Genomic DNA, 22,145 nt, shown 5'->3' on the forward strand with positions numbered 1-22,145 from the left:
AGTTTTGCTTTACCGATTAACACCAAATGAAACTGTTAATATCATAAATCATGATAGAGCTAAAGAAGGGTCTTCTTAATAGACAAGTCAAAACAGTACACGAGGCAAGCATAATCTCTCTAATATGGGTCGTCTAGCTGAAGAAGTTGGTGATCTGATCTGACCCTTCTCTTACGAGAGACGTCCGATTTAGTGTAGATGGACGGTGAGCGATCACGCTGCCTTTTTCTTTGATAGCTCTCTGACCACCGACTTTTTTCGATATATTAAACTCATATATTCTTTTTCTTGTTAAAAAATAATAAATGAAAGTATATTCTGGAAAGACATACGTTTCTTTTCTAGCTAATTGTAAATTGCCTTTGATATAAACTAATCTTTCTAATATTTATTGTTGTCTTTATCAAATTACGATTCTTAGCGTAATAGATTGGTTTTACAAAAAAAGCAACGATCAGAAACACTGAACCCATCCTGAATAATTTCATTCATACGGTCTCTTTAACATAGGAAGCTACAAAGATGGTTGTCCCATGATGATTCATGACCAAAGATAATGACTGACCTGAAAGTTTTTAGTTATCCCTATCTTTGATCGATAAATATTCCATAATTACTTTTACTCTTGGACATGATTTTGATTTTGATTTTGATTTTTTTATTAAAAAATATTACTCGAGAAACGGCTTCTGTAATATAATGACTGACATTAGAAACAAAATATCAAGACACCAAAAAACGTGAAAACTTCATCAAAGATCTGTTTTTTAGTGTGACGTCCGATATTTTGATTATAATCAATAGATTGTAACGTCTAGCTAAGTGACTACGGAACAAAACAAACAAACAAACACAAGCATCATATTTTTAGTTAAACCAATGATTTCCTGAATGATTTTCTAAGGGTAAAAACATCATGACTGATCATGAAATAAAAATAAATGGTAAGATAAACTGGAAACATTTGTTTCCTAGATATAGTAGATAGTAGATACTCTATTAGGCTAATTGTTAAGAGGCATGAGAAATTGCAAAGTATCGTCGCTCTGTATGTTACAAACTGATGTGCTGGGCCTGATTGAAGATATCAATAATGGGCTTGGATGAATGATTTTAAAGTACCCAATTAACTTATGGTAACAAATATTATATACGCATATGCTAATAATTATTATTAAAAGCTAAATTGCAATAATTAAAGAGGAAGGTAGAAAATATCGTTGACAACTGACAAACCCGAAAAAAAACAGTCTTCACTTTGAGTTGAAGGTTTTGTTCAACAATATTCATAGTCCTACATTCCTACTGAAGCTTTTTCTTTTTCACTATAGATATCCGTGTAATAATGATTTAGCAACATGAGTATGAGGTATAATAGAAAGGTAAGAAATAGGATAGGGCTTAACAAAAGCAATCTGTAACAAAGAAAAAAGAAAAGATTACTACCGCATATTCCATTTTAGTAAGGTTTTGTATTGAATTTTTTGTATCTTCAGTTAAAGCGAAATCAGTATTATGATTTCGTTAATTATTCGGGGACTAATATAAGAGCATGCATAGCAAGAATAGGAGAAGAAGAATGTGGGAATAAATACAAAAGAAAATGATAGAGAGAGAGAGAAGTAAAGCAAAAAAATATATATAGGTAGAAGTAGAAGAAGACTAGAGGAGAAGCTAATAGGTACACCAAACTCTCCAATCCAAAGGAAGAATCCAAAGAAGAAGCTTTGGCCTTATAAGAGAGAATCCAATGGGTTATAATATATAATTTGGACTCATCGTCACTAAGTCAGTCATGTAATTAAAGAATACATAGACATCTATATATATATATACACATATGGACAAATTTATATGAAAACTATTTTCTTCTATATTTTAATTTCCCGGCCTTATCATTTGGTCGTCGATTCATACTGTTTTATGTAAATAGTTTTGTTTCTACACCACACTTTTAAATATAGTAAATAAACTAAATTTATATATTGCTTTTATCAAATTGAATATTTTTAAGTTATACATAGAGCCTTTATCAATAGTTTCTTTTTTAATTTCTTATATTTTGTATGAATATGGACTTTAATTTTGGCATTTATATATACACTGTTTGGTCTCGATATTTGACTTAAGGTCGCACATGCAAACCTCATTATTTTCTTCCATAATGTTGACAATTAAGTAAACCAAAGTATACTGCCGAAGAAAAACGATGAAAATAAAATTAAACATTAAACAAATGTTTTCAACGTAAAACATGATAACAAGATAATCTTTCATTATGAATTGAAAAATAAAACCTTTTTGAATTCCGAAGTAAAGTTCGCCTATATTGCCGTAAGCGTCGTCTTTTATGTAAAACCACTCAACCAGCACTATCTTAGAGTTTACATAAACGATAACAGTAGAATTCAGAAATGGGCTTGGTTTTATATGATCAATTTGAAACCATGCCTAGTTGTTGGTTCATCCTAGTTTTACGCAAGGCACTGGCATGTATATAATTGTGAAATAAGAGCATATTTGGTTGACAAAGGTTAATAATAATAATGATGTGTCTTCTAATGATAGAAGCTCTACAAATAAATACTATATGTTATGTAAGTAGAAAGAGTTAAAATCACACACGTTCCGACAAACACTAGGGATCGGACTAGAATACGGCATGAGTCATGACCACGTAATATGTATTATGTGTGTTTATTCTTTATTTTTGCAAGTTTTTTTTTTGAAATTTTTTTTTTTTTTTATCTTCTCACTTCTGTGCCATTGTAATCTCCACCAAGTTAATATATAACAGAGACATTGGATACAACAAACAACAATGTAACATTCTTTATAGATCAATTTTTGCAAGTTTTGGTCCCTGGTTTACTATGAAGATCAATTACATTGGTTTTGTTTTTGGTTGGATGGCAATTAAATGAGGCAGATTCAGAAGCATAGTATTAAAAAATCTAAGTGCCCGTGGAACATGGGCGGCGGACACCGACCACCTACAATATCTACTGTTCAAACGACACGTGTGAGAACTGTTTGCTCTCCCTAACTTCATTTTTTCTTTTTTTTTCTTTTTATATGGTCGCCGCTCCTTAACCTTAACTTATAACTAAGTCCTGACTGGCCCAGACAAATTTTATATTTTTAAGTTCGCTCTATCATATGGTTTGTGTTTCTTAATTACTATGATCAAAGACGGTGAAGCTAATATACTCTCTATAGAATAAATAATTAGGGAAAGTTATATATAATCTGGGGGATCGATGTGTCAGAAAAGTTAGATCGCAACCTCAAATTTATCAATCAACGGGAATGTCAGTTAATCGGTCAGGAAAAGATGAAATTAAAAAGGTGTCTTCTTTTATCTTCCCACACACAATTGCTCTTCTATCGCATTTAAAAATACCATTTTGACTGTTGACCAACAAATACAACACGAATTGGAACTACAAAAGGCATAATCTATCTTTACCAAGGTTTTGTACTAGTATTGCCATGCCTTAATCCAAACTACTCCAAAATGTTTAACATTCATTACTATTCTATGTTTAGTTTGATAAAAAAAAAAAAAAAATCCATCCAACATTCAGTTCCTTGAAAATTACTAACCAACCAAGGACTATAAAATCAATATATATGTATATATCCAATTATGGAAGTAGCCGTTTAACCTAGCTATTATAATAACCGTATAATTTTCCAAACGGTCAAATTAGAAAATAGAAACTATATATAACCGTTGGTTAAATAGTTTCCTTAATCACCCTATGATTGTCAAATTTTGTTCGAATCATTACCGTTTCTTATTATTATTATTTCTTTGTAGTATATTATAGGGGCAATAGTAAACTATATACTATAATTTAAAATGGGAACAAAAAAATTAAGTTTTTTCTTTTGTCTTTTTCTGCCTTTACCTTTCCTTCTACTCCCAAAAAAGCACTGACTTTGCTCTGTTTCCTTCATTCACACAGAGAAAAGAGAAAGAAAAAAAAAGAAAAAGAGAGAAATCTTCTGAGCAAAATTCTGACAAAAGAGATGATGGAATGGGATAATCAGCAACAACCCAATAACCATCACTCTTCTAATCTTCAAGGGATCGATGCTAACGGCGGCTCAGGCGCCGGGGGAGGAATGTACGTGAAGGTGATGACCGATGAGCAGTATGAAACTCTCAGGAAACAGATTGCTATTTACGGCACTATTTGTGAGCGTCTTGTTGAGATGCACAAAACCCTCACTGCTCAACAAGATCTTGCAGGTCTCTCTTTCTTCAATTCTTCTTCCATTTTGTTTCTTCTCTGTTCACAAAACAAAAGAAGGTTTGTTTTGTAATTTTTTTGTGAAAATTCAGAATTTTTCTGTGTTTTGGTTGATCTAAGTGAATCTTCTTCTCTTTTAATTGAAACTTATCTGCCTTTTATTCATTTCTTGGGTTCAATCTGATTCAAAGATCATACCTTTCCTGGATTTTTGAGTTATGAGTAAGAGTTCTTGGGGAGTTCTAGAATCGATTTAAGAGTTCAGCTTCTGTTATATATCTTGAATCACTTCAATTGAGCTTTGAGAATTTCCCACCAAAAAAGTATGTTTCTGATTGATGCTTTGTTCTTAAGACATATAAAGTTTCAGTTTTTATATAATAGTTTTAACTTCAACAACTCTGCTTCAATTGTCTGTTGGTGTTGAATAGGAGGGAGATTGGGAGGTCTATATGCAGACCCAATGATGTCATCTATAGGTCACAAGATGACTGCTAGACAGAGGTGGACTCCTACTCCCGTTCAGCTTCAGATTCTTGAGCGTATATTCGATCAAGGCACGGGCACACCGAGCAAGCAGAAGATCAAAGACATAACCGAAGAGCTGAGCCAACACGGCCAGATTGCTGAGCAAAATGTCTACAACTGGTTCCAGAACCGGCGTGCCCGTTCCAAGAGGAAGCAGCATGGTGGTGGTTCTTCTGGCAACAACAATGGGGAGTCTGAGGTTGAGACAGAAGTTGAGGCACTGAATGAGAAGAGAGTAAGACCAGAGACTCTTCTTGGTCTTCCTGATGGCAATAGCAACAATAATGGCATGGGCACAGCAACGACAACAACTACTCCTAGGCCTGAAGATCTTTGCTTTCAGAGCCCTGAGATGAGCTCAGACCTTCACTTGCTAGGAGTTCTATCAAATCCAAGTGAGTAACAAAACCAGATATTGGCTTTATAGAAATGGTGAACAAAGCCTGTGACTTATGTCTGTACCAAAATCAAATTATTTATGTCTTGTGATTTGTGTTTGCAGGGGATGATCATCTTGTGGGAAAGATGGGATTATCTGAAAGCTACAATCTTTACGATCATGTTGACGACTATGGCATGTCAGGCTGATTAATACAAGCTAAGGAAACTTCTAATTATCAGAGAGATCAATGAAATGGATTTCGTAGTCAGTCATAAGCAGTTGTAGACTTTTGTTTTTTCTGGTTTTATTTTTATTTTAATGGTTTTCTCTAGTTTATCTTATTAATCATCTTCATAGACACATTTACATGAAATGTTCTTGTGAGGCTTTGCTTTGATAATTCCTGCATTCAGAAACATTCGTATATCCTTTAATTATACTTTAAAAAATAATGAAAAAATGATTCAGCGCGTACAGTTTCTTTTCTCCACCGCAAGTTCCAATCCCAAGAGAAACATTTCAATTCAAACCTCTCCAGAGTTGAAAACATGCAACTCTAGCAAAGTTTTGTAGTGACCCTTCTCGATTTCTTCCTCATTCACATTGTGTAAGACCAGAGTCTGGATAATCAAATCCTCCCAATCAATTTCAGTTCCTTTCTTCCTTTTCTTCTTGCTGTGTTCAAGCTCCAAAGACAACGCTGCACCTTCACTAACTATGTCAGAAGGATTCCTTATGGCATTAATCCGTAGCTTAGCTGCCTTAATCTTTTCACTTCGTCTTTTGACTGCAACACAACCTTTTATGTAAGAAGGAGGAAAAGCATCAAGCCCTACATCTTTCTCCAACACTTCCTTGAGCAGAAGCCTTTGACTCATTTCCGATTTCCCTTTCCACCAATCTTCACGCGAAACCATCTGAAAAAATGATTCCCTTTCACGCATACTATTTTTCTTTTCCTGACTTATTTTCCCAAGAGTGCCACCCCCAACTCCATCCACAAATTCTTTATACATTGTAGACAATTGTTTCACTGATATTTTATCACCATTATTACATGAAGTTAGCTGATTTTCACCTCCTACACTAGAACACCGAGACATAGTAGGCAACTGTTTCACTGATAGATGATCATCGTTACTACATAAACGTAGCTGAGGTTCGCCTCCTACATCAAAATACCGAGACATAGCATCTTGGTGATCATCATCATCATTATCATCATTATTATAACAGTACACAGATTTTTTGCTTAGGCAGTCCCTCACTATATCTTCTAAACAAAATCCATCAGTTCCAACTAATTTATCCCCTGTCCCTCGTTTTCTCTTTCTCATGGACTTGGCTTCCATTAAACCAATCAAAGCCCCTGAATGTTTCACAACATTCTTCACAGTAACATCTTTCGCCCAAGGCAAACCCACTTCTTCAGCAACCTTCACAAGCCTCTCCGATAACTCTTTATACCGCGTTTTACAGGTAGTCAACGAAACCCGAGCATCTTTCGCAAAATCATCAATCTTTACCTTAACACCATTAACTTGAACAACAAACGCCAAAACAGCCACAACCAAAGGCATTGGTCTCCTCCCAGTTGACAAAAACCACTTCAGAGCACAATTCATCAGAAAAGCTCCTTGCTTTGATATCTTCTCCTTCTTCTCGCTATCGACACCACTCAATCTCGGTGAGTTATTCGCTGTCGTCATAAACAAACCCACAAGATCATACTCTCGAAACTCCAACTCCAAATGATCCACAACACGCTTAATCACACTCCCTAACTGATGCAATTCGCATCCAACTGCAATAGCAATCTCTTCCATAGGCAAAACACCCTTGCCTTCTTTTCTCACCAATGCGTAACAACACGCCCCAATCAAAATCGGAAACCACTCACCTTGTCCGAATTCCCCATCAGTGATCTTACTAATCATACTCTTAATCGTTTCAGCTTCATTCCCCAGATTCAGTCTGTCTGTGATTTCGTCAATAAGTTTTTTGGCTTCATAAATCTTCTTATCTTTATAAGCAAGGGCAGAGCCTGAACCAGCGGTGCCTATTCGTAAATATGTACCTTGAGGTCCGTTTATACCGCCAAGCTGAGCTTCATAGTTATCGTACTCTTGTAATGTCCCACATCCACCGCAATACGAATTCCCCGTGCCTTCTTCGCGTTGGAAGTTGCTTCCATTGCATCTCTTGCATCGCATCATTCCAACCCAAAGCTTCGCACTTTAACTTAGGTTTTCTAAATCCCCGGCGCGAACGAACATAAGGATTAGGTTAAAGACAGCGACACGAGATTCCGATCGACGGCGAATCCACAAGCACTGGGAGACATCAATGTCGTAATTAAGATTAGACCTTCCCTTATAAAAACCGAATTAGGTTTATATAATTATGTCGGGACGGTAATAACGGCAAGGTGTTAATGTAACTAAAATTAAAACGTCAGGACGTTCAGAGTTCTTTATCTGAGGCTTTTATTAAAAACGACGTACAGTCTATATATGTACCTTCTTCTTTCTCTTCACCGGTAAGACTTTAAGCGAAACCGGGTTTCGGATTTGATCCATTCAAGGAAGTGCGGATTCCGTTCGCCGGGAGAGATAATTATTTTGGTTGCGAGGACTTTGTATTTGGGTATAGTTGGCGAGATTTATGGGTACTCAACGGTGTTTATAATGCACGCATATTGCTCGACGAAAAGCCGCAGAGAGTCTTTTGTTGCTGTGCGATTTGATTGAGGCTCAAAAGTCTGAAACTTTTTGCTTGGGTATTGAGAAGCTCGAATGGTGAGCTTTTCTCTTTCAAATAAGAGGTACACTTACATACACGAAAGTGAAAGTAAGCCAACTAGAGAAGCCATTGACATCCACCATGTGATCATCAACGGAAGCAAGCCAGCTGGTTATGCCCGTCGTAGGGGAATTGGTTTCTTCCTTGTGCTTTTGGCGAGCTCTATGCACTTTTTGCTTGGAGAGGTAATGATACTTTTAGGAGATGTCTGTTTGTGCTCTGTCTTGTTTGTATATGAATCTTGCATGAAGTTTGGGTAGTTTCGAGGTATTGCTTAGAATAAGTGCTGCTAATGCACATTATGAGTAAGGCGTACGACTTTGTTTCTTAATTTTAAAGGGACCAATCACATAGCTTTTAGAAGTATGGCTTCCTAAGTGAACGACTTAACAGTTTGATATTTACATTCTGGTTGAGTAATATGTTAAATAGATGAAAAGTTTTGCGTAAAGCACGATGCTTAATTTGAAGTACTTCACAAGGTTTTTTTTGTATATGTTCCATCTGTTGCTTCTTTACGCTCAAGTATCTGAAATAAATGATACACATGAATCAGGACAATCCAGTTAGAACTCTTTCTTGGATCTGCCTCTTAAGTGGTTTCTTAGTTATGCTACAAAGTCGGAAGATTGTCAAGAAAGGTGAGATCCTGGTTCATGATTACACACACTTTACAGGCTTACCAAATGACACCAGCTTCATGTCTTTAATTAATTTTATCTTTTCTTTGAATTGCTCAGAATCTGTTATAATCATGCCAACCTTCGGGATCCAACTAGAAACTCAATATTTAAGGTACGCTCTATCCATTTATTTAGTATATTTTGTCTGCACTCAATGATGAATTAACGCTTTAAACTACTCCAGATTAATGGCCTCTAAGATAGGTGAAACTGGTGGAATCAGTTGTAGTCTATGACCTATTCTTATCTATACAAGCACCAATCATCTATTGCACATGTTTTTGCTTTGCAGTGGAAAAACTATCTCCAGGTTTATCCCTATTGGCAAGATTTTGAAGCCTGTGCTGGTTGAATGTGTCACCCCTGTTACATGTTACTGGAGTCTCTCCTTATTCCTGCGTGGCGAAGAACAACTTACGTTGGTGTTTAAGGTAAGGCCACCAGTGTGTTACAATACTTTGTGAGAGAGAAATTATTGCTGAAAACTTTGAGAAACAATCAATCTGAGAATATTACGTTTAGCCACCAATTCTGAGGTCGGTTTCCTCTTTGTACAGGAACTGCGTCCGCCATTGAAGATATTAGTTCCCATTTGGAAAGCGTTGTGTGCTGTTATCGGCACTGAACAAAGTGAGACGATAGCTAAAGAAGAACATGATGTAGCTGGTTAAGCATCTACATTTGAGATATCTACTGGCCATGATCGGCTACAAGACAAGCACTGAAGTTGTGATCACACAATGTGTTCTGTAACGTGAGAATTTGACTAGAGGACAAAAAAACTCTTGACTGGTAAACTTTTGGACCATGGATCGTTTGTCGACTAGAAACTTTTCTTTTGTATATTAACTGGATAAAAAGAGTACAATGAGTGAGTGCAAGGGTTTGAAAAGTTTTGATGTACACGTTTCCTACAAAGTTGTGATTAATAATTAATTTAATCCCACATCGGTTCTTTGGAGGAAAGATCTGTTTCATAACTTCACCTACAAATATTGCATCTTCCGTGTCTAATTACCTCACGGGTTGTAACCAACTTTCGATATTTTGGTCTAAGCTTTGTTTTCTTTATTTTTCTTTTCAAAATCGGAGAAGATTTACATAACTATATATCAAAAGAGAAGATTTACAGTATGACTAAGAGTTAAGTAAAGTAGTTATTTACTGACTCAACGGCACTATCGACATTGAGCTCTTTAAGCTTTTAGTTTCTAGCTTTTTCTAAGCGTGACTTAGCACGATCAAGCGTAATTTCTCTCCGGTGGAAACCATGCCACAGTTGTTTAGAACCGAGCTTTGTTATCTGTTTGTGCAATGCCTTCAGATTGACTAGGGGAACTGTCGTTGGTCGTCCATGAGCACACTATACACAGACTTAATGGGTTAGTTTGATTAAAGATGAATCCTTTTGGTAAGATTTGATGTTAATTACTTACCTGGAAACAAAGCGAGGTCTGCTTCAGTCCTTCCATGATTAAAGAGCATTCCGAGGGTAACAGAGAATCTCCAAACATAATTGCACCTTTATGAGAAGATAAAAACACAGAATTAGCAGAGAAACCAAGTGATGAATAGTGGTCACTATATTATCCTTGAACATACAAAAAAATTATGGAGAGATCAGGAATGTACCTCTACAGGCTTTGGAGTTGAGGATTCGAAGAACAGATGGAGGAATTGTTGATGATCCGTCAGTATCAGCAAGCTGGTTTGGCAAAAAGTTGAGTAAGAATCTTAAAGAAAAAAGGAAGAGAAAGAAAAGAAAAGCTATGTGCGTGTACACGAGTCTGAGCATACCTGCTGAAGAAACTCCAATAGATCAACATCAGATAGATTTACACCCAGAATGCATGGGACCTATAAGTGGTATAAACAGAGTGATCATTCAAGTGGCCCATATAGAATCACACAGAGAATGGAATCACTTTTAACTGGCAAAAGCAGTAACCGAAATGAAAGAACTAGACTATATGCCTAACCGCATTAAGTGTGATTGGGGTTGGTTTCCGTTGGATGATGCTCATGTTCCTGTAGAAAAGGAAAACAATAATCACGTCTTTAGAGAATCATGGTGTGGAATCTAAAACACACTACTGCATATTGTTAGAACTCAAAAAAGTATTGCATATTATTGAGCAGCAAGAGAAAATTTACTTCTTAAAGGATGTTGAACCTTCTACATTGATGCTGCAGATCCAACCCCAGTTTCTTATCTGCTCTGAATAACTCTGGAGTAACTGATAGCCCATTTCTGGCAGTACCTTTTATGTCAAAACAAAAGATTAATGATGCATCATCATAAACCGAAGAGAGTAGAAAACTCTGATGACGATATTATCTAATATCCTGTTCAAACATACCAACTCTTGGTCTGCATTCAAGTAGGTGACTGTCCTTGCTTCCCCAGCCAAGACCTAGTAATTGCAATTGTTTCGTCAGTTGACAGAAGCATAACAATATCGAAACTAGGAAACATTAGAAAAGTAGTTCCATGAACTTGAAGTTCCAAGATGTTCTTACCTTTTTACGCAGCTCTTCCAAGCGAATTCTTTCATCGGCAGCATGCTGTCAAAAATGACACCAGAAGATAGCAAGACATATATTAAGAGAAAAAATATTCAGAGCTTATGTTGTTATAGTTTGAACATAATTATCCAACATATTCAGACAAAGTGTTTAGAATTTGAGATAAAGGAGACAAAAGAGATATGATGAACCTGATCAACGATGGCAAGTGTTCCACAAGCAACAATTGGGATATATTTTTTGTCAACCTGTTGTAGGACCCTGGCATCTTCAACGGAGTGCCTGTTTATAGATTCAGGAACCAATGATTCATCGGATCGTAGGTGCAAAAGTCCTGAACATATATCAAGTACACTATCTTGATCGTGAAGCTCATGTGATTCCTTGGCAACCTGCACAACAGTGGAAAATATTATGGATGCTCGGTTCTCTTCCATTGACCGGAAAGTCACTCTATCAGGAGAAAACAAACCTTATCAATGTGTATAACCTGAGACACTGAACAGTGATGGCGCCATTTCGTTGTGGATTTATCAAGATCCACATTTTCTTTTGAGCTGAAGTCTGCAGATTAGATAACATAGTAAATACTCCGGATGGAAGAGGGGAGAAAAAAGGAAACATCATGAAGACTCACATATACCAAACTTTTAAAGGAGCACGTTTTATTGACAACTACAACAAACTGGAAGATACGGCAATTTATATTATCTACCATTATGTAGCAGTGTCTTCCAGATGATTCATCTACTAAAGAGATATATTGCTAATTCAAGATTAATATTTACCTTTGTCTCCATCCTCCTCTAGCGTCTCTGGGTGCACAGTCCTGCAACCAGTAGATGCTTTCAAGTCTGAGGCAGAATTCAAACTTTCTTCTGTTTCTTGTATGTGATCATATGACACATCATTAATGATGCTCCGCTTCGGATACATATGAGATGTATTACAAGGTTGTGTCAAACACTCCAAATCATCATGTTCTGCAGAAAGATAAACCTCATTAATATCTTTTGTACCACATTCTGGAAACTAAAACCATACCAGGAAAATATGACTACATCTGACCAAAGACCAGTAGTATGAACCTTGTGGATCAGAGTTCTTTGATTTTGTGTCTGATCTACAATTTAAGCTGATAAATCTCTTCTTATCCTGATAAAATGGAGGAGCAGAGCGGCTTCTTCTTGACCTTTGTTTACCATCATTATTCTGTCTAACATTCCTATAATTGAACTTGTCCCTTTTGATACTAATTAGTTCAATACCCACATTATCTGCGTGCTCCCACAATGACTTGCAAACTTTTTCATCTGACTGAGTGAAATTCTGAATAGCTGTGAAGGAATCTGTGTTAGTTTCCTGACAATCCATTTGCGGTATGACCTCATGATCAAATTCGATGTTATCAGCTGCACTGAACAAAAATTCAGGGTCAATCATCCTTCCCAGTCTCAAACTCCCTTCCAGAATTTGACAACCTTTCTGATAATCTAACTCCCACTTGGTCGCAGAAGGAGGTGTGGAGAACATTGGAGACAACTCAGAACTCAAACAGAAACTCTCAGCACCAGAGCTCCCCACATTGACAGAGGAAAAGTACTTTTTCCCGAAAATTTTGTCTTTGTATGAATGAAATTCTACAGTATCTATGGAGGCAATGTTAAAATCTTCTCTACCACTTCCACTATATGCGGGACGTTGTAGTGTAAACCAATCAGTATCCTGCCATGAACTCCCTAGGGAACAATCAAGAGTCCTAGTCGTTCCATGACATTCAAGAGTATCAGAAAATATATCACTCTGAGAACCACCTTCTCTGGTCTCCAGGACACGAATCAGCGAGTTACACTGGTCGTTATTGAGTATCATAGGCATGGCTAATTCAGACCTTTCATCATGAGTTCGTATAGGCTTGTTAAGGATTAGGCTCTCTCCTGAGGAGTAACCACGCAAGAGATGTTTTCCAGTGAAATTGCTGACATTCAACTCATCTTTATATCCTCCAAACTGCTGATTTAATTCGTCTGAATCTTTCCTAAAATCATTGTCGATATTGAGAGGTGTGCTACTCTGACATCTTTTTAGAGACTGTTTACTGCATGTAACACCAGCAACAAAGCTTGTTTTCAGGAGGTCAGTAACTTGTGGAAAGTCCATGTCACATGACTGTGGAAGAGAATCAGTCTGACAGTCAAATTCAGAGCCTTGCTCTTTGAGATTCTCAATATCCATGTCAAATTTATATTGTACAGACCTTTCATCCTTTCCTTCAGACAAAAAAACACCATCTCTTTTCAGTTCAGCAGCTGGGGATAATAGAAAACTACAAGGTGCCTTATCATTACTTCTCTTGAGCTTCTTTTTTGTAGGTTCCATAGCTTCTGGCCAATCTGCATCCAACAAATGACACATTGATAGAGACTTTCCGGGAATATTTAGATTGGACGAACCATAGATGGTTCTTCGTAATAAAGAAGCACTGATGTGATAGAAAGGTGACAGTATGAAAGTTTTTGTACCTTCTCGAAGTCTAAGGTCTTGTATATCACCTTTTGGTAGTAGATCAGCACCCCCATCAAAAAATTCTACGAGTAAAACGTACCGAAACAGTGAAACACCCAGAAATATTAGGGATATTATCAGAGCTTGAAAAAGGGTGCGTACCAAGACTTGTATCTTTCTTCCAGTTGGCTAGAATGATTCTTCGTATGAAGGCAAGTATAGGTTCCCAATTCTGCCACAGACATATTGGCAATCATTAAAAATCTCAAAAATATACTACAAAAATTTAGATCACAAGATAAATCTTACCTTGAACTCAACGTGAGTCTTTGATGGTTCAAACGAGAATTCATAAAGATGACGTGGACATGTTATGCACAAAATATAACCAGGATTGGATTGAAGTCTATTACGTCTTCCTGTTTGTAACTCATCTGGAGGCTTCCAGCTATCCGTATTTTCAAAACTAGCAGCCAAGTTGTACAGCAGCTTATGTATGGGACCTTTGCTTATGAATCTTGAATTGATATCTATCGCTGTGAAGGCCATACAACCAATATACAGAAATTACTGAGCCTAAACCGTAGAATATAGTAATGTATAGTCACAAACAAGAAGATGCACAAATATGGATACATATATACTGCAAGGCCTGCAAGGAAAAATACCACAATATTACAGAAAAGTAAGGCTCAAAGTTAACAATCTGACAAAAAACTGTGATAATTTTGAAGTCCGTAAGTGGAGCAAGTAACTTACCTTGAAACTATCTCCAGGACCAGATATATAGCCAGAGACAGTCAGCATGCTATCTGTAACGTTTACTTTACAAAGAGGATTTAAAGCCTCTTTTTCTGCATCTCTCATCAGTAGTGAGAACGCCGAAGAAGAAGGGTTGGTTTGGAAAAGCTCTTCATCACTGTAACAAGGAAACTATCAGAAGGGCTGGTTTCATAAGGATCTTTAAGTGAAAGTAGGAACCCACCTTTCAATATCAAGAACACTGAAGGAAACATTAGAGTGCACAAGGGCAATCCGGAACACGCACTTTTTGATAGATTCCAAAAGTTTCTTGGGGCTACCATTGCAACAAAACAAAATCATGGTCACAATTTCAAGAAACTTCAGATAAGGCGAAATTAAGATTGAAATCCAGATGATCTTACTCAAAAAAGTAAGTGTCTAAGAAATGAACCTGGATTGCATGTATTTTCGTCTCACTGGCTGATTGTAAAATAGATCTCGGACTGTTACTGCAACAACCAGGTCAAAGTCAGAAATTACTCATGCTAATGTAAGCCAAAATTCGAGTAAAGGCGTTTCTCAAATGTATAAGACAAATAGTTTATGAAAATTGTACTTAAGGCTTCACTTTCACAATTGGATAAGCATAACAGATAAAGCAATTGTGACAGAAGACACATTACCCGTCGTGCCAGAGACTTTTCTATCATCATCAATTCCTAGATGTAGACACTTGGATCCCTGAAAAGCAAATTGGAAGTTAAATAAAAACCATAACCAAGAGTACAGAAACTAATGTAGGAGTGATGAGTAGCATCAAAGTAATTCCATACCTTGATAACCTTTCGATAACCATTAGGCCTCCCAATAGCTTTTGTCCTAATTTCCAGTAACGAGATATCTGATATTGAAGCTAACGCCTCTCCACGGAATCCAAAAGTTTCACTGGCTGTCTCCAAATCGTGAAACTTTGAACTAGCTGTTTTGGAAGATTGCTGATGATAAGTTTCTCAAAAACCGAAAACTCAGAAGTGGCCTTTAGCAGAGCATCTAACATAAAAGATAGGTACAACTAACCATATCTCTCCCCCAACAAAACTAAATCATCTCTGGAAACGCCTGATCCTGAAAACCAAAATCAGTAAAAACATTGCCAAATTAGGACACAGTCATTAGTCAAAAATAATCATTGTGGAGCTATTACTCACCATCATCCACAACCTTCACAGAGCACGAAACAACACCCACGAATATTGACACCTGAAAACAGAGAAATCAATCAGAAGAATTCCAAAATTCATGTTGTAGATAGAAAGTTGAAGAAATCGACGCAGAGGGGGAATCTGATTTTAGCGGACCTTGGTCGCACCAGCATCGAGGCTATTGAACACGAGTTCCTCCACGACCCTCGTGATGTCGAACATGATAATCCCAGAACGCATGGAGTGACGAACACCTTCGGGCAAAGGCTTGATCGTCTTCATCTCCGAATTATCCCGACTGAGAAACACCGGGAAACAAAAACCCTAAACCCAAAATTTCAAGAAGCAATAGACGCGGGTATCAGTTATTGGAGATTGCGAAGCTACTTATGGCCATTAGATATGAAACTGAGAAAAAGAGGCATCCGCCATCGCCTTTCGCACCATCATCTCTCGCTCTCGCTCTCGCTCTCAACGGGAACTGGAGGGAAAATAAAGAAATTGGGGGTTAGGGTTTGCTAAAACGACAGCGGTTTGTGTAATTTATAAAACAAATAAAAGACGATTATCGAAACCGAATTCTCAATAAACGATTTCATTCCATATGGGAACACACTAAACCGGATTGCTTAAAGAAGAAAATATTGAAAACTGAACAAATCCCTCTGACTCGAGGAGAAACTTCATAAACAACAACAATGTGCTCAATAGACAACCTTTTTTTTTGGTAGTTATCTCAATAGACAACCTAGCAACCAAAGGAAGAGGCTAAGATTCATGATCTCTAATCAACAATGTTAATGGTTTCCAAATATCATTAATTTTACTATGTAAACTATTTTTTTCTTTAAACTGATTTTAAAAGTTCAAATGTTTTTGATTTTAACTGAGATCTAACGTATTTCCTCTTGTTGATGATCTTTGTTTTTTTTTTTTTTTTTTTTGGTCAAGACACGAGAGATTGCTGATAATTACGTAAGGGGTAATAATTCGAATAGTTTCTTTGTACAAAATGATTTCATTAACCCTTTTTTTTTGGAGAATGAAATGGCACGGCAAGTGGGATGGTGAAGTTGACTATATATATGCAACTCCGCCAAACAAAAATTAATTTTCACTAGTAGGGACTCTCTAATGATCATTAATCTATCAGATTAATTGTTTTGTCGATTCTTTTCTTTTCTTTTTGGTTTCTCTCCGAAGTAATTAAGATCTTGGATCGACCACGTTGCTTTGATATCCATCCACCATTATTTCTCAACCACGTCATATAATATTGGTAAATCTCTCCAAGCGATTATATGGATTCTAATTATTTATGTAGGGAAAATATGAAATTAACTCCGTGAAGGAAAATAGAAGGGAAATAAATGACGGCCGTTATTATAGTTAGGCGGAGGAAATGTAATAATAACGGAAAGCATGACCAGCTCGTTTGAGGTTGTTGTTGTCATGTAATAACATGTAATAATAAGAGATAACTGTAATTAAAAAAAAATTGTCAATCAAAATTACAAAATCATGTGATAAAAATTAAAAAAGAAAAAGAGAAATAAAAAGAGTCGGATTTTTTTGTTTGTAGGGTTTCCATATAAAAATGAAAATGGAACAAAATTCTCTTGTCTTCTTCATCCTCCTCCTCCACCTTTCTCTCTGCAAACCCTAATTTTCTTTCTCTCCTAAACTCTCTCATCTTCTTCTTCCATCTTCCTGTACCTTTCATTTCCAGAGAAACTGAGATGATAGGATAACTTATTATAACTGCGGTCATTTCAAAACTGTAAAGAAACGCCGAGGTAATATCAAATTTGCTTGTCTTGTCTCTTTTGTATTATTACTCTGTTTTCTAATTTTGTTTTATCTGTTTTGATTCATGATTTTGTTCTTTTCATTGCTACGTAATTCGTTTTCTCATCGATCACACCTTATGAGTTATGATCATCGAGTTATCAGCTGTGTTCATGTCAAGATTTTTCTGCTTAAATTGTCTTGTTAAAATTGTGTGATTTTGAAATTGAGTTTTGAGTATTCCTATAACCATGTTTGATATTTAAAAAAAAAAAAAAAAGTATCGATCTTTAAGGAAACAGAGAATTGGTTTATAACTTCTGTAATCTTAATCAGCAAATGTGTTTACTCTGATTTGGTTTCCATCGATCTGATCTCATTCATAATTCGAATTCTGATCCATTTGTTATCCGAAATTAAGACACTAAATCTGTCTTCTTGTTTCTCAGATTTGGGTTTTATATAAATGGAGATGAATCCGTGTGACACGAATCAGCTCGATTCCGATTCACATCTCCCTCCTCGAAAGAGGTTACTTGCTGGATTCAAGAAACTAAACTCCAACGCCAATGGATCTTCTCCTTGTGATTTCGCTTCTTCTTCCTCTACTTCAAACTCAAACGGATCTTCCTCTGCTTCAACCGATGTTCAGACCCATCTAGACAACTTGTTAGCTTCCCGTTTCAACAATGACCAGAATCAGTCACCGGAAGAGCTCGTTGAGGCGACAAGATCCGCAGCTGCTTTAGCGGTTAAAGCTGCAAAGGTGGCGAGGGCGATCGCCAACGAGAAGGCCTTGATTTCCTCAAAGGCGATTGCTGCGGCTAAGAGGGCACTGGAATTGGTTGATTCTTTCCCTAAAGAAGCTACACCTGATTGCAAGGAGAGGTCTCCTAAGAAGAACAAGCAGAAGAAACATGTCCCCGTCGAGCTTTTGTATTCCAAGGGAAAGCTAAGAGGCGAGGAAGACGATTTAGCACGTAGATTGCATCGGGCTATAGACTCGTATCCTAGAGTCTTGAGAACGTACTCGGATTTCGAGGAGAATGGACAGAGATACAAGAAGCATAAGAAGAACAAGAACGTAGTTGAAGGTGGGAGTAGTAGTATTATAGTAACCGGCTCCATGAAAGACATTGCCGGAGTCGTGGATTCAGACAGCTCCTATGAAGGGTTAGAGATAGCTAGATCAAACAGGGACGAAGAAGCGAATTCAACACTGATGAAGGAGAAAGCGGGGGAGGAAAGCAGCTCATTGAGTAGAAGAAGAGGAAGAGTGAAGCTAAAGAAGCTTCCTTTGAGCATTTGTAATTCTAGAAATCAAGAAAACGGAACTCCCTCCACGTCAACTCCATTACCGGTGGCTCAGCCGCAGGAGGACGGCGTCATCCCAGGATCGTCCTCTTGGAAATGCCAGGACCTGAAGGCTCCAGAATGTGCGAAACAGAACAAAGCCGTACGGTCATAGTGACTACTACTGTCTTGTCTAGAGAAGAAAAATGGCTCTTTTTTTCTTCAAGAGATGGGTCAGCATTGCCATTTTCAGTATAAGAATCAGATTGCTGTTTCCTTTTTTGGATGTGTTTGAGATTTATGTTATATATTGTTAAATATATACATAATAATACACTTTATTTGCCATTACAGTTGTGTAAATCAGGAAGGTTTGATTATTTTGGATTCATAGACGAGGATGAAATGTAATAAAAGTGATGTACTTTTTGTTGAATTAAACTAGTATGTTTTTTATTTCTTTTGGTTTAGAAACAATTGGTTGTAATTTTATATACTAAGTTAAGTATTACAAAGAAAGAAAAGAGATAAGAAAATGTAAAATTGTGGAATCAACGATTGGATACAGGGTGTCACGTGTAGATCTCCACGTGGTGATATAGATCGTGTGACACAGAATGAGAAACAGTATACGCAACAAAAGCTCTAAAGACAAAAGCTGCTGCTCAGTCATGCTGCACGTCACATGTGGTCTGAAAGTTAAAACCATCTGGCCATTGTCGCTTTTTTAGATTTTTGCTAAACAACAAAGAGTAAAATTTTATTGGATTAATTGGGTATTTTTGGTTTCTATCTTGGGAAATTGTAAGTGATGAACTTGGTTGACTGCTTTATTAAGTATTTGTCATTGATGTTTTTTTATTTAGTTCTCATTATTTCTGACCATTTAACCCTATCATCATTCAAAAACTTTTAATATCATCATCTCTAACTCTTCTCTCTCTCTCTCTCTCTCTCTCTCTCTCTCTCTCTCTCTCCATCGATTTCAATGGCTTCCATCGTTGCAATTGTATCTCTTTCGATCATCAAATCAACCGGTGGCGCCGCCGTTACCCACCGTCGTGTTTTCTATTTTTGATGTTATCGTCATCTTCTTCGATTGATATTTTTTTGTTTTGTTTAGATGACCCAACAAATTCTCATTCCATTTAATATGTGTACCAAATCTAAGGATTTGAAGTGTCTTTTTTTGTTGCTAAGTTTGATCTGTATTGTACTGTTCTTCCAATTCAAAGATCAAAGCTTTTGTTCAAGTTTTTTTTTCTAATTGAATTACACTTTTTGTGTTCTTGATGTGGATCTTGTGTTTATCAGGGTTTTAGGATAGTTCATCAGATTTGATTTGATTTGATTAACCCAGATCCTTGCCGATATGTAATTCATGTTTCTCTGCATGTGAATTGAGTGAGTCTTATGGTTCTTGTTTCTTATCTACAGATCGTGACGTAAGTTTCATTTACTGCTTATAAGTTATCTGATAAATGCATAGTTATCTAGTTAAATTATTTATAGTAAATCTTATGTTACCGCTATAACTTATATGTTATTCGATAAACGTATAGTTATGTAGTTAAATTATTTATTATATATTCATATACATCCTTGTTTTTATTGCTTTTTGGTGATAAATTGTATTTCTAAACAGTGTAGTCGTAGGGGAAAGAAACAGTTTCTTGATATATAATGTCAGAAAATATTAATTTCCATTTTTATAGCAATAAATATTAATTTAACGGATAATATGTAAATTACTATGATAACAGATTATTTAACATGTTTAAAAATAAGTTATCGCGAATGCTATTAATCACTGATGAACATTGTTATCGAATTCTATCATCAACAGTGCATAATGTTAGTATATGTTAGGTTATATTGCACTTCTCATGAAAAGATGGACAAGGTGTCAACCCTATGATGATCATGATCATATAACTCGCCTCTTTTACCTGATAACAAATACGTAGTCTTCTAATGTTTTTCTTATCCACTATCCAAATTGTTATGTTTATGTATATATACTATTCTAGAAAGTCAAGTGTGTAATTAGTGAATACTTTGTTGTATTTAATACCAATTTTTTATTTATAAGACAACACTTGTTACCTCAGTAGAATACTAATTGTCATACGGACTTATCGACTAAACAGAATGATATCAACTAAACAGATTGATATTGTATATATTTGTAGATATCATCAACATCATTAAATGCTGGAGTTGTTCGTATCTTTGCCAGTATAGTTAGGAATCAGAATCAATTTATTAAATCAACAGCTAACGTAGGGGCAATTTCGTAATCTTATAAGAGATAAGGTGAGAGAACTAGTTTTTTTATTATTGATGCTATACTTTTAATTTTTTATTTATCTGTGGCTATAAGTTTAACTCACCCTTCTATCTCTCTCCATGCCTACAGTGATAGAAATCGTTTTGAATCCAAATCTCGTCGGTTCATCTTCTAACTTCGTTATGAAACAGACTCCAAACTTTTTTCTTTTGTATGTTTGACATATTCCAAACTTGATTTGTAGCTTTTTATGAAAGAAGAGGACGTAACATAGTGAAAAGGTCTGCGTATAGGATTGGCCCAACTTGCGATGATGAGGGTTGGTAAAAAGTGGTAGTAAATAGAAAAGGGACATATACATACGAATATATAATGTGAACGTTGAAAAGAATTAGGGAGGAAAAGGTTAGGAATGTAGGTTGTTAAGTCATCTAAGAGATGAAGGATTGAATTGAATCTTTGAAATATATATCACTTTATTGAGAGACTATATGGGCATAAAAAGAAAGATAGTTAGGAGAAAAGTACCCTATAGGGCTATAGTGAAATGAAATGAAATGATGATATGTACACATATCTATTTATATGATATACATTTAAATTAATTAATATTTAGATTTAAAAAACCTCGGACCACCCTCTCTATCTAGCTTTATGTTATTCTTCTTAAGTTATTTAATTGATTAAGATATATAATAAATATAGGGATATATTCCAGAAATGATCATCATCATCGAGGAAGAAAATATGCTTGAAAGCAAAAATTTCACTTTACACTATATACACATTATATTAAATTATACGCCAATAAAGCTAAATGATAATGTGTTTTTTTACGTTTATTTAAAGGAAAAAGTGTAGTAGTGCTGAAGGACTAGCTATCTAGCTACTTGAGTTTGAAGCTAACTAAAAATCAAGAAATGGGAAAGAAAAACTCGTCTTATCAACTTTTACAGTGTTCTCACTTGTTTTTCCTCATAAGTCATATTACCCTCTTCATTTAGATAAGCTTTCTTTTACATATCCAAGCGTGCAATAATTCCAAAAGGTTGTAATAAACTCCATGGTAACTACAAGTTGTTTATATATCGAAGAAACTGAAAATCAAAATCAAAATCATGGACTCGTCCTGCATGCTATTAG

General features: G+C 36.1%; 6 protein-coding genes across 6 annotated transcripts; 4 read left to right on the top strand and 2 right to left on the bottom strand.

The window, feature by feature from the left end:
- The first annotated feature begins 3,944 nt into the window (after nucleotides 1–3,944).
- On the top strand, nucleotides 3,945–5,587 carry LOC17879341 (WUSCHEL-related homeobox 13). The gene is made up of 3 exons (XM_023778016.1): nucleotides 3,945–4,258; nucleotides 4,691–5,182; nucleotides 5,290–5,587. The coding sequence occupies exons 1-3, from the start codon at nucleotides 4,036–4,038 to the stop codon at nucleotides 5,373–5,375; spliced, it is 801 nt and encodes a 266-aa protein (XP_023633784.1). The 5' UTR covers nucleotides 3,945–4,035; the 3' UTR covers nucleotides 5,376–5,587.
- Nucleotides 5,557–7,501, bottom strand: LOC17878407 (plant-specific TFIIB-related protein PTF2). Its single transcript, XM_006285843.2, has one exon. It carries the CDS (start codon nucleotides 7,383–7,385, stop codon nucleotides 5,694–5,696), a length of 1,692 nt encoding a protein of 563 aa, XP_006285905.2. The 5' UTR covers nucleotides 7,386–7,501; the 3' UTR covers nucleotides 5,557–5,693.
- A 206-nt stretch (nucleotides 7,502–7,707) lies between these two features.
- Nucleotides 7,708–9,600, top strand: LOC17879365. Its single transcript, XM_006282406.2, has 5 exons — nucleotides 7,708–8,156; nucleotides 8,528–8,612; nucleotides 8,712–8,766; nucleotides 8,947–9,085; nucleotides 9,212–9,600. The coding sequence occupies exons 1-5, from the start codon at nucleotides 7,965–7,967 to the stop codon at nucleotides 9,323–9,325; spliced, it is 585 nt and encodes a 194-aa protein (XP_006282468.1). The 5' UTR covers nucleotides 7,708–7,964; the 3' UTR covers nucleotides 9,326–9,600.
- A 99-nt stretch (nucleotides 9,601–9,699) lies between these two features.
- Nucleotides 9,700–16,022, bottom strand: LOC17880328 (DNA mismatch repair protein MLH3). The gene is made up of 24 exons (XM_023778710.1): nucleotides 15,788–16,022; nucleotides 15,638–15,689; nucleotides 15,507–15,554; nucleotides 15,263–15,408; nucleotides 15,113–15,170; nucleotides 14,881–14,938; nucleotides 14,671–14,763; nucleotides 14,445–14,604; nucleotides 14,322–14,337; nucleotides 13,995–14,215; nucleotides 13,848–13,917; nucleotides 13,703–13,768; nucleotides 12,269–13,573; nucleotides 11,969–12,163; nucleotides 11,653–11,744; nucleotides 11,372–11,572; nucleotides 11,175–11,219; nucleotides 11,015–11,068; nucleotides 10,809–10,915; nucleotides 10,634–10,682; nucleotides 10,452–10,511; nucleotides 10,287–10,359; nucleotides 10,091–10,176; nucleotides 9,700–10,017 (listed from the first exon to the last, which is right to left on the bottom strand). The coding sequence occupies exons 1-24, from the start codon at nucleotides 15,911–15,913 to the stop codon at nucleotides 9,859–9,861; spliced, it is 3,540 nt and encodes a 1,179-aa protein (XP_023634478.1). The 5' UTR covers nucleotides 15,914–16,022; the 3' UTR covers nucleotides 9,700–9,858.
- On the top strand, nucleotides 16,014–16,253 carry LOC111829520. The gene is given in 2 exon segments (XM_023778711.1): nucleotides 16,014–16,126; nucleotides 16,128–16,253. Coding segments are annotated over 2 exon segments (186 nt in total). The 5' UTR covers nucleotides 16,014–16,033; the 3' UTR covers nucleotides 16,221–16,253.
- A 1,020-nt stretch (nucleotides 16,254–17,273) lies between these two features.
- LOC17879166 lies at nucleotides 17,274–19,101 on the top strand. The gene is made up of 2 exons (XM_006284020.2): nucleotides 17,274–17,427; nucleotides 17,869–19,101. Exon 2 carries the CDS (start codon nucleotides 17,886–17,888, stop codon nucleotides 18,885–18,887), a length of 1,002 nt encoding a protein of 333 aa, XP_006284082.1. The 5' UTR covers nucleotides 17,274–17,427; nucleotides 17,869–17,885; the 3' UTR covers nucleotides 18,888–19,101.
- Nucleotides 19,102–22,145: the final 3,044 nt, after the last annotated feature.

Source organism: Capsella rubella, unplaced genomic scaffold (genome assembly GCF_000375325.1).
Source record: "Capsella rubella cultivar Monte Gargano unplaced genomic scaffold, Caprub1_0 scaffold_7, whole genome shotgun sequence".
Lineage (NCBI taxonomy): Eukaryota > Viridiplantae > Streptophyta > Magnoliopsida > Brassicales > Brassicaceae > Capsella > Capsella rubella.